Source organism: Myotis myotis, unplaced genomic scaffold (assembly GCF_014108235.1).
Source record: "Myotis myotis isolate mMyoMyo1 unplaced genomic scaffold, mMyoMyo1.p scaffold_m19_p_11, whole genome shotgun sequence".
Lineage (NCBI taxonomy): Eukaryota > Metazoa > Chordata > Mammalia > Chiroptera > Vespertilionidae > Myotis > Myotis myotis.
In genome coordinates this window covers 51,627,508-51,641,655 of record NW_023416315.1, presented here as the reverse complement: position 1 = coordinate 51,641,655, position 14,148 = coordinate 51,627,508, and the positions used below count along the sequence as shown (strand labels likewise).

The 14,148-nt window shown below is 41.8% G+C and overlaps 1 protein-coding gene across 1 annotated transcript; it reads right to left on the bottom strand.

Moving 5' to 3' along the window:
* Positions 1-9,757: 9,757 nt before the first annotated feature.
* On the bottom strand, positions 9,758-10,702 carry LOC118666595 (olfactory receptor 9A4-like). The gene has a single exon (XM_036328996.1). The coding sequence runs from the start codon at positions 10,700-10,702 to the stop codon at positions 9,758-9,760; it is 945 nt and encodes a 314-aa protein (XP_036184889.1).
* Positions 10,703-14,148: the final 3,446 nt, after the last annotated feature.

Genomic DNA, 14,148 nt, shown 5'->3' with positions numbered 1-14,148 from the left:
TAAAAAAATAGATCCAGAGACATAGAAGCATTGAACAGACCATCAAACCTCAGAGGGAAGACAGGGGAGGGTGATGGGGGGAGAAGGGTAAGAGATCAACCAAAGGTCTTGTCTGCATGCATATAAGCATAACCAATGGACACAGACACCGGGAGAGGTGGGGAGAGCAGCCAGGGAGAGGGCAATGGGGAGGGCGGGGGTGGGGGGGAGAAAGGATACATACAACAATAAAGAATTTAAATGTTAAAAGAGAATAAATCTTCTAATTTACTGGAAATGCCAAGCTTTTTAAAAGTCTACTATGTGGATATAAACAAGGTAGACATTTTGGGCTCATTTGGTGGATACAGGTTGTCTAGCTTTTGAAACTTGGCTCCCTTAGTGGTCCCCTGGCTCTCATTATGTGCTCTGGTGTCACCCCAGGCTAACCCCTTCCTAATCAAGATGCCCCTTTCTCTGACTTTCTGAAAAGCTCATTTCATTCCTGCTGAGATACTTTTCACCCAAAAGAGAGGTCCACATTAGGTCGAAAATCTTGTCCCCTCCATTTACACATCAGAGCAATGACTCTGGTGTTTGCTCTTGCACCAACTGATTTATTTTCTCTAATTATTCTCTGCTCACCACCTCAAAGAGTACATATGTGTATAATAAATGAAAGGATGATGACTAAATTAAAAATTAATTTATATACCTTAGCTTTGTGTGCGTGCATGTATATAAATATACAGTATGTGTATTTTTTCACACTTTACAAACCACTTTGACATGTTTTCCATTAGTTTTTATCCTAACAGTAATTCAATTAAATAAAGACTCACTGACCACCCACCATCAGCAATGCACTCCTCCTCAGTACAGCCCATTAAAGATAAAATCATGTTTCCAGGCTGGTGTGACTCAGTCATTGAGCTTCGACCTATGAACCAGGAGGTCACAGTTGGAATTCTAGTCTGGATACATGCAGGCTTGATCCCCAGTAGTGGACATTCAGGGAGCAGCTGATCAATGATTCTCTCTCATCTTTGATGTTTCTATCTCTCTCTGCCTCTCTCTTCCTCTCTGAAATGAGTAAAACTTATTAAAGTAGAAAAATATATATAAAAGACATGGATTTTACCTGACGTTTCTCTATCCATGTGAGAGTGGAGAGTGGAAATAGTACAGTTACTTGTAACACACTGTGATAAGGGGTTTCCTACTTATAAGTGCTGTGAGAGCCCAGAAAGGAAATACTGATTCTTGGGCTGCAGCCCAGCAGTGTTAATGAACCATGAATGGATAAGTTTGAGGGGAAATAGATATGAAAAAAGAGTTGGTCAAAGCAGTGGCCAAACTAACAGTAGAATCTGGTTCTCCAATCTGATCACCTTTCAGTGCTTGGACATTCTTCTTCCCCTGCACCAACGTTCTTTTCAGTAAACATTGGAATCTCCAGGATCTGATGCCACTAGACTCCTCTACTCCCTTAATCGGTGTGTATCCATTAAGGTCCCATTCAGTTTATAGACTCATAATGGCAATAGTTCAAGTAACCCCATAACAGTGATTGTATGTTTCATATCCTCACTTGAAACACATACTGTTTCTAAAAGCAACTATGGATTCAGTGTCACTTTTAAAGATTTGCATTTTATCACAATAGTATCCACAAACATATGAAGGTTGGAAAATAACACGTACACATGAGAGAAATACTTTTATTTGGTCTATAAACAATGTTAATTGCATTTTTAGATTCACACTTTCTTTACTATAGTACAATTTTTACCAAGAGATAGGAACAATTGATCTTATTGCTAATTTACATAAGGTGATTTGATATTAGGTGATTGGACAAAAGGCAACAATCTTCCCCAGAAGCAGTTTACATGGGAACATAATTGCAGAGGCACAGGACGAGATTGTTTGTAACACTCAGAACTAATTTAAACATAGGTAGAATCAGTGGTGGGATTTCATGACTCTCCACCTTCCCACCCACCCTCCATTTGTCTGGCATTCCAGCCCCAGAGATGCAGTGCTCTAGTAAGCAACCATTAGAAAGATGAGGTTTTGAATGGCTAACACAAGAACCCATTGTCACACATGTAAATCCCAGTGGGAATCCAAAAACTAGATTTATTACTTCCAGGTGGGAGGACTAACGAATATGAAACTAAGAGTATGAAAGTTTTTGTTGGGGGAAGATAAAGGAATCATTTTTCAAAACAAAGTCAGGTCTGAGTCATGTAGTGACCCTGCATACAGAAGTTTGATGAAGTGTAAAACCCTCAAAGGCCAAGGTAGAAAAGGTCTCTGTTGCTGGAAGAGGGCCAGCAAAGGTAATTCTGTAATTATAAAAGATGGTAAAAATGCATATTTCTTCTCCTGCCTCCTCTTAACTTACTTAAAAAAAATCTGTATAGCGCCGAAACCGGTTTGGCTCAGTGGATAGAGCGTCGGCCTGTGGACTGAAAGGTCCCAGGTTCAATTCCGGTCAAGGGCATGTACCTGGGTTGCGGGCATATCCCCAGTAGGAGATGTGCAGGAGGCTGCTGATCGATGTTTCTCTCTCATCGATGTTTCTAACTCTCTATCTCTCTCCCTTTCTCTCTGTAAAAAAATCAATAAAATATATTTAAAAAAAAAAAAAAAAAAGAATGGCCTGTCCTGGCTCAAGCTTCAGATTAAAAAAAAAAAAAATCTGTATAAAACAATAACTATATAATTGCATTGTTAAGTGGATAACACAGAGCTGAAACATATTTGTCAATAATAGGTAGGTAAGAACAAAGTTGTTTTGGAGTAAGAAAATCACACCAAACAGCAACTTGAATCTGAGAAATAAATGAAGAGAAACAGAAAGGGTAAATAAGCCGAAACCGGTTTGGCTCGGTGGCTAGAGCGTCGGCCTGCGGACTGAAGGGTCCCAGGTTCGATTCCGGTCGAGGGCATGTACCTGGGTTGCGGGCACATCCCCCATGGGGGGCGTGCAGGAGGCAGCTGATCGATGTTTCTCTCTCATCGATGTTTCTAACTATCTCTCTCCCTTCCTCTCTGTAGAAAATCAATAAAATATATTAAAAAAAAAAAAAGGGTAAATAAATTAATATAACAAATGTCATATATGTGTGTGTGTGTGTGTGTGTGTGTGTTCTCCTTTATATGGTGTAATAATTGTTATAATTTATTATTGCATTTGTAGCTATATAAATGTAATATGTATAATAATAACAGAAAAGTGAGAAGGACTCAGAACTATATAGGAGCAATGTTCATTATAAATCTGAAGTCAATTCTAAATAAAGATGTAAGCCCTCAAACATCCACTAATAAAATAACATTAAAAAGTGGGGGAAAAATCAATGAAGAATATAAAATGTTATACTAGAAAATGTTCACTTCATGCAAAAGTAATATGACTATAACTAATATGTTAAATGATGTAGTAGAAAAGGTAGATAACATGCATAAATAAAAGAGGAATTTCAGCAGAGAGATAAGTACTATTAGAATGAATCAAATAAAAATATTATACCTAAGTATTTGATTCTTCTGGCTGCAATTGCAAAAGGAATTGTTTTTTCCATTTCTTTTTCTGAAGTTTTGTTGTTGGTATTCAAGAAGGCAATGGATTTTTGCACATTGATTTTGTATCCTTGACTGTATTTGTTTAGTGTTTCCAGTAGTTTTTTGGTAGAGTCTTTAGGGTTTCCTATATACAGCATCATGTTGTCCCCAGAAAGTAACAGTTTGACTTCTTCCTGCTGGTGGGAATGTAGACTGGCACAACCACTATAGAAAGCAGTCTGGTAATTCCTCAGAAAATTAAAAATGGAGCTACCATATGACCCAAATGAGGGGGAATATAAGACAATTGGGGGGGCTAGCAATCTGAATCTGTGCCAGTAACCAGTATTCTGATGCACATTCTTGTTAGCCTATAATTAAGTCACTGCCCCTTCCTTAGGCAATAATCTGTTTTCCTAAATACTTCCAGTTTACAAGGGCCATAAATCAAGAATTTAACAGCTTAGCCAGAGGGGAGGTCACTGGCACCATCCAGGCCAGGCCTTTAGATATAATCTTACTTCCCCATTTTAACTAAAACTAAGGGGATAGAAGGAACGCTTGCTCCATATTCATCACTCAGGCTTTGGAAAACTGACTCCCCTGAGTCACTATACTAGTACATCTGCAAATAAAGGGTTTTTCCTGAATCTTCCAAGTACCCATTGTGTGTTTTCTGATCGCATGGTAAATTCTGCAACACAGCAATCCCACTCCTGGGTATATACCCAAAAAACTCAAAATCATTTATATGCAAAGATACAAGCACCCTTATGTTCATTGCAGCATTATTCACAGTGGCCAAGAGTTGGAAACAGCCAAAGTGCCCTATGGTAGAGGACTGGATAAAGAAGATGTGGTATATATACACAATGAAGAACTACATGGCCATAAGAAAGGATGAAATAGTGTCATTTACAACAACATGAATGAACCTTGAGAACATTATGCAAAGTGAAATAAGTCAAACAGAAAAAACTAAGAACTATATGATTTACCTCATATGTGGAATATAAAATTGAAACTTATGAACACAAACAGCAGTGTGGTGGTTGCCAGAGGGAGGGAAGTTGGGGAAGAAAGAGGTCCTAATATGAGGTGACAGGAGAAGATTTGACTTTGGGTGGTGGGCACATGGTCCTATATACAGATTTTGTAAATTAGTAGTCCATACATGAAACCTATATGTTCATGTAGACTAATGTCACCCCAATAAAATAAAAAATATATAAATATATTATCAATAGAAAAATATTGAATGAGAGATGAAGAATTCTTTCATGGGCTCATCAGTAGAACCAACATAGCAGAAGAAAGAATAAATAAACTTGAAAATTGGCCATAGTATATGCACAATTCATGTTTACTTATTTTGCTACAATCTAGTTATTTGGGTCACAATATTTTATACTAGAGGCCCAGTACATGAAATTCGTGCACGGTGTGTGTGTGTGTGGGGGGGGGGGGGGTCCTCAGCCCAGCCTGCACCCTCTCTAATCTGGGATCCCTTGAGGGATGTCTAATTGCTGGTGTGGGATCAGGCCTAAACTGGCAGTCAGACATCCCTCTCGCAATCCGGGACCACTGGCTCCTAACCTCTCGCCTGCCTGCCTATCTGATCTCCCCTAACCCCTCTGCCTGCCTGCCTGATCACCCCTAACTGCCTCTGCCTGCCAGCCTGATTGCCCCTATTTTGCCCTCCTGCTGGCCTGATCATTCCTACCTTGCCCCCCTGCCAGCCTGATTGCCCCTAACTTGCCTCCCTGTCAGCCGGATCAACTCTAACTTGCTCCCCTGCCGGCCTGATCACCCCTAACTTGCTCCCCTGCCAGCCTGATCACCCCTAACTGCCTCTGCCTTGGCCACCAGCCTAAGTCACAGTCTGGCCTCCCTCTGCGGGAGGCAACCTGGTGGATCAAGGGAAGGAGCCACCCCCATTACCCCACTGCTGCTGAAACTGCTGGCCTGAGCCTGGGCCCTTCACAGCTGCGCCTCGGCCCTCGCAGCCACTGAGGCTTTGTTTGGAAGGACATCCAAAAGGTCGTCCAGAAGACGTCCAGTCTAGTTAGCATATTACCCTTTTATTAGTATAGATTATTGATTCAGAGAGAAAGGAAGAGGGAAAGAGAGATAGAAACACAATGATGAGAAAGAATCATTAATCGGCTGCCTCCTGCACGCCCCCCACTGGGGATCAAGCCCAAACCCTGGGCATGTGCCCTTGACTGGAATCAAACCCAGGACTCTTCAGTCCACAGACTGACGCTCTATCTACTGAGCCAAACCAGCTAAGGCAGAAATGTAATTCTTTTATTCTAGGCAGCCTATTCCCAGCTAAATTTCAGTGATTTTATGGATTGGGTCCAGATCCTATAAGGCTTATCAGCTAGATGAAGGCTGTTTAAGAGGTTGGGTCTTAGCCTGTGTCTTAAGGTTGGATGCCATCAGAGGATAAGCAGGGGTGAGCCCAAGGTCAGCTTTAAGGTCATTAACTGGTTCTGAATTGACCTCTCCTTTTCTCGTCTAATTGGAAGGCTATACTTCCCATCAGCCTCTTGCTCCCTCCTACATCAAAACTCCAGCTGCCTCCCCCAACTGCAACCAAAATGAGATCAGATTGCTGCAATAGCTGCCCCTAATTCTACAGTCCTTTCTACTCTTAGTGCCTCAGGTGAAGTGAGACACATTAACACCCCCTTCCCATGCAGATCTTCCCACACATGCAGATAATTCTGCATGCATTTCATAAAGGTGTACTAAATGCTGATTGTTCCAGGATCAATATTTGGTTGACCACACTACATCTCTTTCCCTACAGAACTCCCTGCTTAGCTGGGCAAGGGAGAACCAGGCAGGACACAATTGGACTGGACTGAGTAAAGAAAGAGGAGTTTGTTCCAGGGAGATAAGGCCAGTGGGTCATTTATAAGATTAACTAGAGGTCTGGTGCATGATATCCATGCATGGGGGTTGGGGGGTCCCCTCAGCCCATCCTGCGCCCTCTCTCAGCCCAGGACTCTCGCAGTCCGGGACCCCTCGCTCCTTACCACCTGCCTGAAGCAGAGGCAGGAGAGGCTCATGCCACCACCATTGTGCTCATCAGTCATGAGCCCGGCTTCTGGTTGAGCAGCACTCCCCCTGTGGGAGCGCACTTACCACCTGGAGACAGCTGTTGCATTAAGCGTCTGCCCCTTGGTGGTCAGTGAGCGTCATAGCGACCAGTGGTTCTGCCATTCGGTCGATTTTCATATTAGGTTTTTATTATATAAGATTCCTTTCAGAAATGAATAAAAGCTTCTGTTCTCCTGCATTCATGTCAACACTTAGTATTCCCAGAGTTGTACTTTTTCCAATCTGATGAGTGCTATATGGTTGATGGCTGAGTAACCTTTGGCAAAATACTTAACTTCTCTGAACCTCTATTTTCTTATCTTCTAAAGTAACTACTCAATAACCTCACAGGTTGTTGCTGGGATTAAATAAAAATATACAGAAATGCTAAGAAACTTAGTATACAGTCAATAATTGTCCCCTTCTATCTATATGCTCCCAAAGCATTTAGCAAAGTTTCTTACATGCACTCGGTAGCTATTTAATACATAAAAATCAATCAAATAATATAAAAATTATATTCAGTGTCTACTGAAAGAAATGCTGATGTTCATGGAACAAAATAACAGAGAGGTTAAGATCAAACTTTGGAGTCAAAGGATCCTGAGTCAAATAGTATTTCTGTTAAGTTTTAAGAATTGTTATCAATATTAATAAGACATTGGGCTATCTTAATTAGGCACAAAAAATAAATATATGAGGTGGTTTACAGAAGGCATAGGAGTTTTATTTAAATACCACTCTAGTCTTATTCTTTATCTTCTGATAATAAACATTAGTATAAAGCAGAAAATATAACAATTTAATTGTAATGACATAGAACAATATTTATACCTCATTAAGTATGAATATAGAGAAATACGTGTTAGAATAAAACAGAAAAAGTAAATGTCCTGTCAAAGATATGTATCAGGTACTCTCTTGGTAAGCATTTTACTTTTATCAAGTAATTTTTACAGAGAGGGACTTTTAAAACTTTCCTGGTTAGAAGCAGTATTGTCTCCAGTTTTGTTTTTGTTATTATTAAGACCATATAACAAAGTGAATGTTAACAGTGGCCAATGTTTAAATTAAGTGAAAGTGGCAACACATTCAATCTGACATACCTCAAATTCTACATAAGACTTGTTTTGCAGTATGCTAATTACATGTGAATAAGGAGTTCAAATAAAAGCCTACAATTGGTATTTGTTTTAAATATCTGATTATGTCTGTGTTCAGTTGTGAGGAGCAGAGAGAAAAATAAATAAATAGAATAAGAAGCTATGGGGCTTCAAGGTATGTGTACAGTAGAGGGGGTATGTGTGAGGATATTATTTCATTTTTGTATCGGAGACACCTGCAGCTGGGGAAATGAGAGCCCCTAGAAGACAGACCTATCTGTCTCCCAGCACCCAGTGTGAAGATGAAGTGGACATTCTGTTTGAGTATAAGCTTGGATTGCAGGGCAGGGGCAGAATGACAGTGTTATTAACTAAATGTCTGTGTCCCCTTCAAAATTCATATGTTGAAGCTGTGAAACCCAGTGCAGCTGTATTTGGAGATGGAACCTCTAAGAAAGTAATTAAGGTTAAATGAGTCATAAGAGTGGGGCCCTGATTGGATAAGATTAGTGTCCCTTTAAGAAGAGCTACCAGAGATGGTTCTCTCTCTCTCTCTCTCTCTCTCTATCTCTCTCTCTCTCTCTTAACATCCACACACCAAGGAAAGGCCAAGTGAGAACACACAGAGAGGGTGGTCACAAAGAGAACATGTATGAGAAACTGAATTGGTCAGAACCTTGATCTTGAACTTCCCAGACTTTAGAACTGTGATAAATACATTTCTGTTGTTTAATGCATCCAGCCAATGGGTTTTGTTATGGCAGACAAATACAGATAGTAACCTTCCTTCATTCAGAATCAAAGACCAAATAGAAAAACCTGGGCTTTGACACAAGAGATAGGTGTCTGCCCCTTGGCCCCAAATCCTCCTCATCTCTCATATTCTACACTCAGCTACAGGAATTTTCTACTCTCCTTAGGTTCTTCTGAGAAAATATGACCAGGGAATTCAGAGAGGTAGTTTGGAACATTGCATCACTGGAGTTACAGGAGAGGGATAGAAATGTTGATGAAGAAGGAGAGGAGGAATCAGAACGCATTATCAGGAGGAGATCAGAGCCTTTGCTCATGGTGAAATAGGAGGAAGAGGAAGGAAAAAAAAAAAGAAACATGAAGATTGGAAGACAAAGGGAGAGAGGAAGAAGAAACAGAAAAGTTAGTGGATAAACAAAGGGCAGGAAAGGCAGAGAGAAGAGGCATGTGTGACATGTTGAAGAACCAAAGAAACTATATATGAGGACAGTGAGCCCCTCTCCTTTTGTGCCTATCCCCATATATGCCACAAAGAGGAATGGTTTGAGCAATAGGAACTTTCCCTGAAGTTTAGTAAAATGAACTTTCCCTCATTTTTATACCCAAATATTTGCATCTTCTTTGTAGCACAACGATTCTCAGAATGAGAAGCATTAGAAACTCCATGTCACTATCCTCCACTGCTTCTGTAGAAAAAAGTATGTACACTATATGTACGTTGCAGTATCAGTGGGGCCAGGATAATAATATACTCAAACAGAAAAAGAGAGAACCAGGGGATATTCAAAATACATATGTTCATCTTCTCAACAAATTGCATAAAATTATAGGACAAGCAACTAGCAACATTTGAAGAAGAAACAAAGTGAGCACCTCTCACCTCACCTCCCATATCACTGCCTACCTCTGCGCAGAAATTCATTTTAAGAAATGAATTATAAGCAAATGAATTGGTCTAATAGAACTCTACACAAAATTACATATTTTCTTTCTCTAGTTCCTCCCACACCACAAGAAGTTCATCAGTAGAAATAAGGAGAAACTGAAGCTATGACATTCTAGTGGGCACAGCATGGGTTTTATTCTTACCTGACTTACCTGCTTTCATAGCATGATCAGGAACGGTACACACTTTTGACTTTTGTAATAATGGTAATGGTGATAGTGCAGTTAGGGTTTCCTAAGTTAGTAAACAATCCCCAGTAGGGATCACACCCCCACCTAAAACTGACAAACAGTTAATACTTGAAAAGTTGACAGGAGCGTTTCACACTATCTCTAAGAGCCTCTTTGACTTTGTCATTCCGGAGAGTGAAGATGAAAGGGTTCAGGAAAGGAGTTACCACAGAAACCAGCAGGGAAACTATCTTATTGTACTGGGCTGCCTGTGTTTGATTGGGTTTCACATAGAGGAACAGGCAGCAGCCATATCCAAGCACAACAACGGTGAAGTGGGAGGCACATGTGGAGAAGGCTTTCCTCCGGCCAGAGGCAGTGGGGATCTTGAGAATGGTGGAGATGATATAAGTGTAGGAGACAATTGTTGGTCCCAGAGAGCCAACGATAATGAAAATGGCCATTAAAAAAAGAATAAACTCTGTGAAAAGGCTGTCATCACAGGATAGTTTGAGAAGTTGCCCTCGGTCACAGTAAAAATGGTCTAAGACATTTGATTTGCAGAAGGTCAGCTGAAACGTGGCATAGACTGGCCAGATTTCAGAAAGAAACCCAAACACCCATGACACAATTACCACCCAGATGCAGGTGTGGCTGTTCATAATGATGTTGTACCTCAAAGGTTTACACACAGCCACATAACGGTCCACAGCCATCACTCCCATTAGTGCAAACTCTGTGGTCCCCACCGCAAGGTTCAAGAAGAGCTGGGTGACACATCCAGCTAGAGATATTGTCTGCATCCCAGGGAGCAGCAATCCCCGAAGCATGACAGGGATGATAATGGATGTGATCAGGATCTCCGCAGCAGAGAGGTGGCCAAGGAAGAAATACATGGGGGACTGTAGACGTTTATCAACACAAACAATCACAATGATGACCGTGTTTCCCATTAATATCACTGAGTAGAAGAGGAAGAAGGTAGCAAAGAGGATATGGTGTAGTTCCTCAGAGCCAGGGAAGCCAAGGAGACAAAATTCAGTGGCACTTGAGTGATTGCTCATCATTTAGTCCTTGGTTCTGCTCCTTGTGAAACTCAGATATCAAAAGACAGGTGGCACTGCTCCACATGGTCCTGCTCTCCTACTCTCAAAAGAGAAGGGAGACAGTTTAGGATGAGAAACTATTTTCTCCTGATGATCAGGTGAGTCGCTACTACTACTATGTTCTGTATATAGACAGACCCAAATATTACCTCTTCAAATCTCGCTGTCAGGAATGGCTGAAGGCAGCTTCTTCTGTATTAGTGTGAAAAAAAAACCTTCCTTATCTTTTTTCCCCACTGGAAGTGCCTTCTCCAGGGGACAGAGGCTATGACATTTTAAACTGCTTAGTTTTGAAACTGAATCACCAGCCCCTAAAGGTGCTGGGATTGTCCTATTTCTTCTTAGGTGAATTGTATCAGACCATATAATGGCATTCCAGGTGATGTGAAAGACAGGGAACATTGAACCCCAGCCCTCATCCACACTGGTACTACACAGACCCATCTTGCGACCAGCAGAAAAGAGACAGGGGGTCCAAGAAAACACCTATGCTTTTCCCCAGATCATATAACTTCTATATTACAGAGCAGCAAGATCTCCAAATGGGACCTCTGGAGACTGGGATAATTTCCCAGAGCTGATTCACTTTTCTCTCATTTCATTTTCTCTCCAAAGTCTTGGAAGAAAGGAAATATGCCACTTGGCACTGGTAAAAATAGATCTCTACCCCTCACTTCACCCATCCCAGTATTCATATGTCATCTCCTTAGAGGGCTCTTTCCTATCCCCCTAACCCCTTCTTTGTGATAGGAAGGACTTGATCAAGTCTGAACTCTAGTTTTCTTCACAGAACTTACTCCCTGATATTATGTTAGGATTCATTATTTATTTTATTCCTTAATTCATATGAAAAAATGCTGGAGCAAACAAAGATCCTGCCCTGCTGAGAAATAGTTTCTATTCATATAGGATTTAAAGGCTACACGATACACAAAATAAGTATGTAAAAATTATATATAAAGTTTTAGTTTATTAATCATGCTATAAAAATAAAGCAAGGAAGAAAAGAGGGTCAGAAAACCTATTTTCATTCATTCAGTGTCCAGGGCTAACAGGTTCATATCCCCTTAGTACCTCTCTTCTTGGTCTCCCTTCCTGCCTTACATTACCATTTATCTTTCCTCCCTTCCCGTTCTGATGCAACCTCCCCAATACCACTGTGGATCTTTTACTGATGGGCAAACATGCCTCAAGGACAGAACTGATGGAAGAGCTCAGCGGCCTGCTTTACCACAATCTCCACATAACTAACAGGAGATGAAGAAAGATGAGAGAGAAAGATCCTATGAGACGTCAGGGAGCTGTGTCTATCCTTAGCATCAGTTCAGAGAAGACCTGAATTTGCTGCTCTCCTAGCCCACTCCTCATGCTCTAGGTGTCTCTGTGTTAGACAGCAACCAGACCCAGAACATCCCACCTTACCTTTTCCTCCATAAAGGAGAAACCTGAAGACACTCACCTCTATGGAAAGGCTTCACCACCATTTCTAATGCTCTCCAGGGCTCAGCCAAAGCTAACTTCTATCTGGCTACTGATCAGCCATTCACAGGGGCCAGAGCAACATGCTGCTGTCTTCACTCATGATGGAAAAAGAAACTGTCCTCAGATAGGAGCTTATGGAAAAGCCCCAAAATAACAGTGCTGTGGGAAACTGAGGGTCTCTCTCTCCCCCTATTTCCTCCTACTCACTTCCTTCCCAAGGGGACTAGTCACTGAGATACCTGTTCTTATTAAGCCCAGGTTCATGCTGTCCCTAAGCAATCAGTCCAGGGGGAGAAGCACAAACTTTTAGTTATGCCCATTTTGACCAATTAAGTTTCAGAACTTTTTAAACTTTTGTTTCATGAGAAAACATAAAATCTCACCAACCAGAGGCTTCTCAATACCAAGGCCCCAAAGTCTAAGTTTCCAAATGTCTGAAAAAACTCTAAGCAGATCCCAGCTTCTGCCCTTCATCTAGTTCTCTCCTTGGATACTCTTAGCTGTTCAGAACCAAAATCAGCCCCCACCTCCCAATAGTAGACACTACAACTGACCTCCACAACGCACACCAATATCCATAAAAGCCTGCACACTGGTCTCAGTCAAACCCTCAATTTAATAAAAAAACATCCCCTGTAAAGTCTGATTTCTCCTTCACTCATTTTACAGAGGCTCCTGTTCCTAACCCTGTGTGCGCTCCAGAACACTGTGGGAGGTGCTACCCCTAAATTCTACTCCCCTCTCTGGTATTGTCTGTTTTCACATATGTGCATCTGCATGCACTCCAGCAGGATTGGTCCAGCCATTGATTTCTATAGTGTGTCCCTGATTACCACTAGCTGGGCACTTCAAAGTGGGGAATGCATAAGGACAGCCGAATGTAGGCATCTATATTTACCACCTGGAATAAGGGACAAAAATGCAAATTGGAAATCTGCTTGATTCTGGAGGGAGACAGAAAAAATGAGTCATAAAACATGTATCTGGATTTTGGTATTTCAAGTATATCTGTTAAATCTGAGAATATCAATTGGTTCAGAAGTGTATAAATTAGGAATAATCTTCCTTACAATTTCTCAAATTACCCAGGTGCAACCAGATTACCACATAATCTTAGAGGAATTTCCTAAGCCTTTATTTGCATATTGTTTTCAAGAAAATGCTGTGAAAATCAGTTTTACATACTTTTCTCTCTCACTTAAAATTATAAAAGTGTTCCCATCTTACTACCTATTTCCTGTTCTTTTGTGTGTGTAATATTCCATTATATGGATGTCCCATTCTTTATTAGTTGCTGTTTCCTTTTTTATTATGAAAAATGATGCTATAAATATGTTTATCCTAATATATAAAAAGCCAGGGGCCATCATGATCTAAATGACCAGACAGACTACCGAACAGCAGGCTGCGTGGGCTGATCAGGCCAGCAGGGGGTTTAGTGAGGGATGACAAAATGTCTGAACAGCAGGCTGCATGAGGCAACCAGGCTGGCAGGGGGGGCAGTTGGGGGTGACCAGGCTGGCAGGGGGGCAGTTGGGGGTGACCAGGCTGGCAGGGGGGCAGTTGGGGGTGACCAGGCCAGTGGGGGGGAGTTGGGGGTCACCAGGCCAGCAGTGGGGCACTTGGGGGCAACCAGGCCAGCAGGGGGGCAGTGAGGGGCGACGAGGCTGGCAGAGGGGGTAGTTGGGGGCAACTGGACCAGCAGGGAAGGGCAGTTGGGGGCGATCAGGCCAACAGGGGGGCAGTTAGGGGCAATCAGGCAGGCAGGCAGGTGAGCAGTTAGGAGCCAGTGGTCTAAGATTGTGAGAGGGATGTCCGACTGCCGGTTTAGGCCCGATCCCGGGGATCGGGCCTAAACCGGCAGTCGGACATCCCCCAAGGGGTCCCAGATTGGAGAGGGTGCAGGCTGGGCTGAGGGGACCTCC

What these genes read in the sequence shown, in the direction of transcription:
- LOC118666595 (XM_036328996.1), bottom strand. Translation starts at nt 10,702, where the DNA reads ATGATGAGCAATCACTCAAGTGCCACTGAATTTTGTCTCCTTGGCTTC.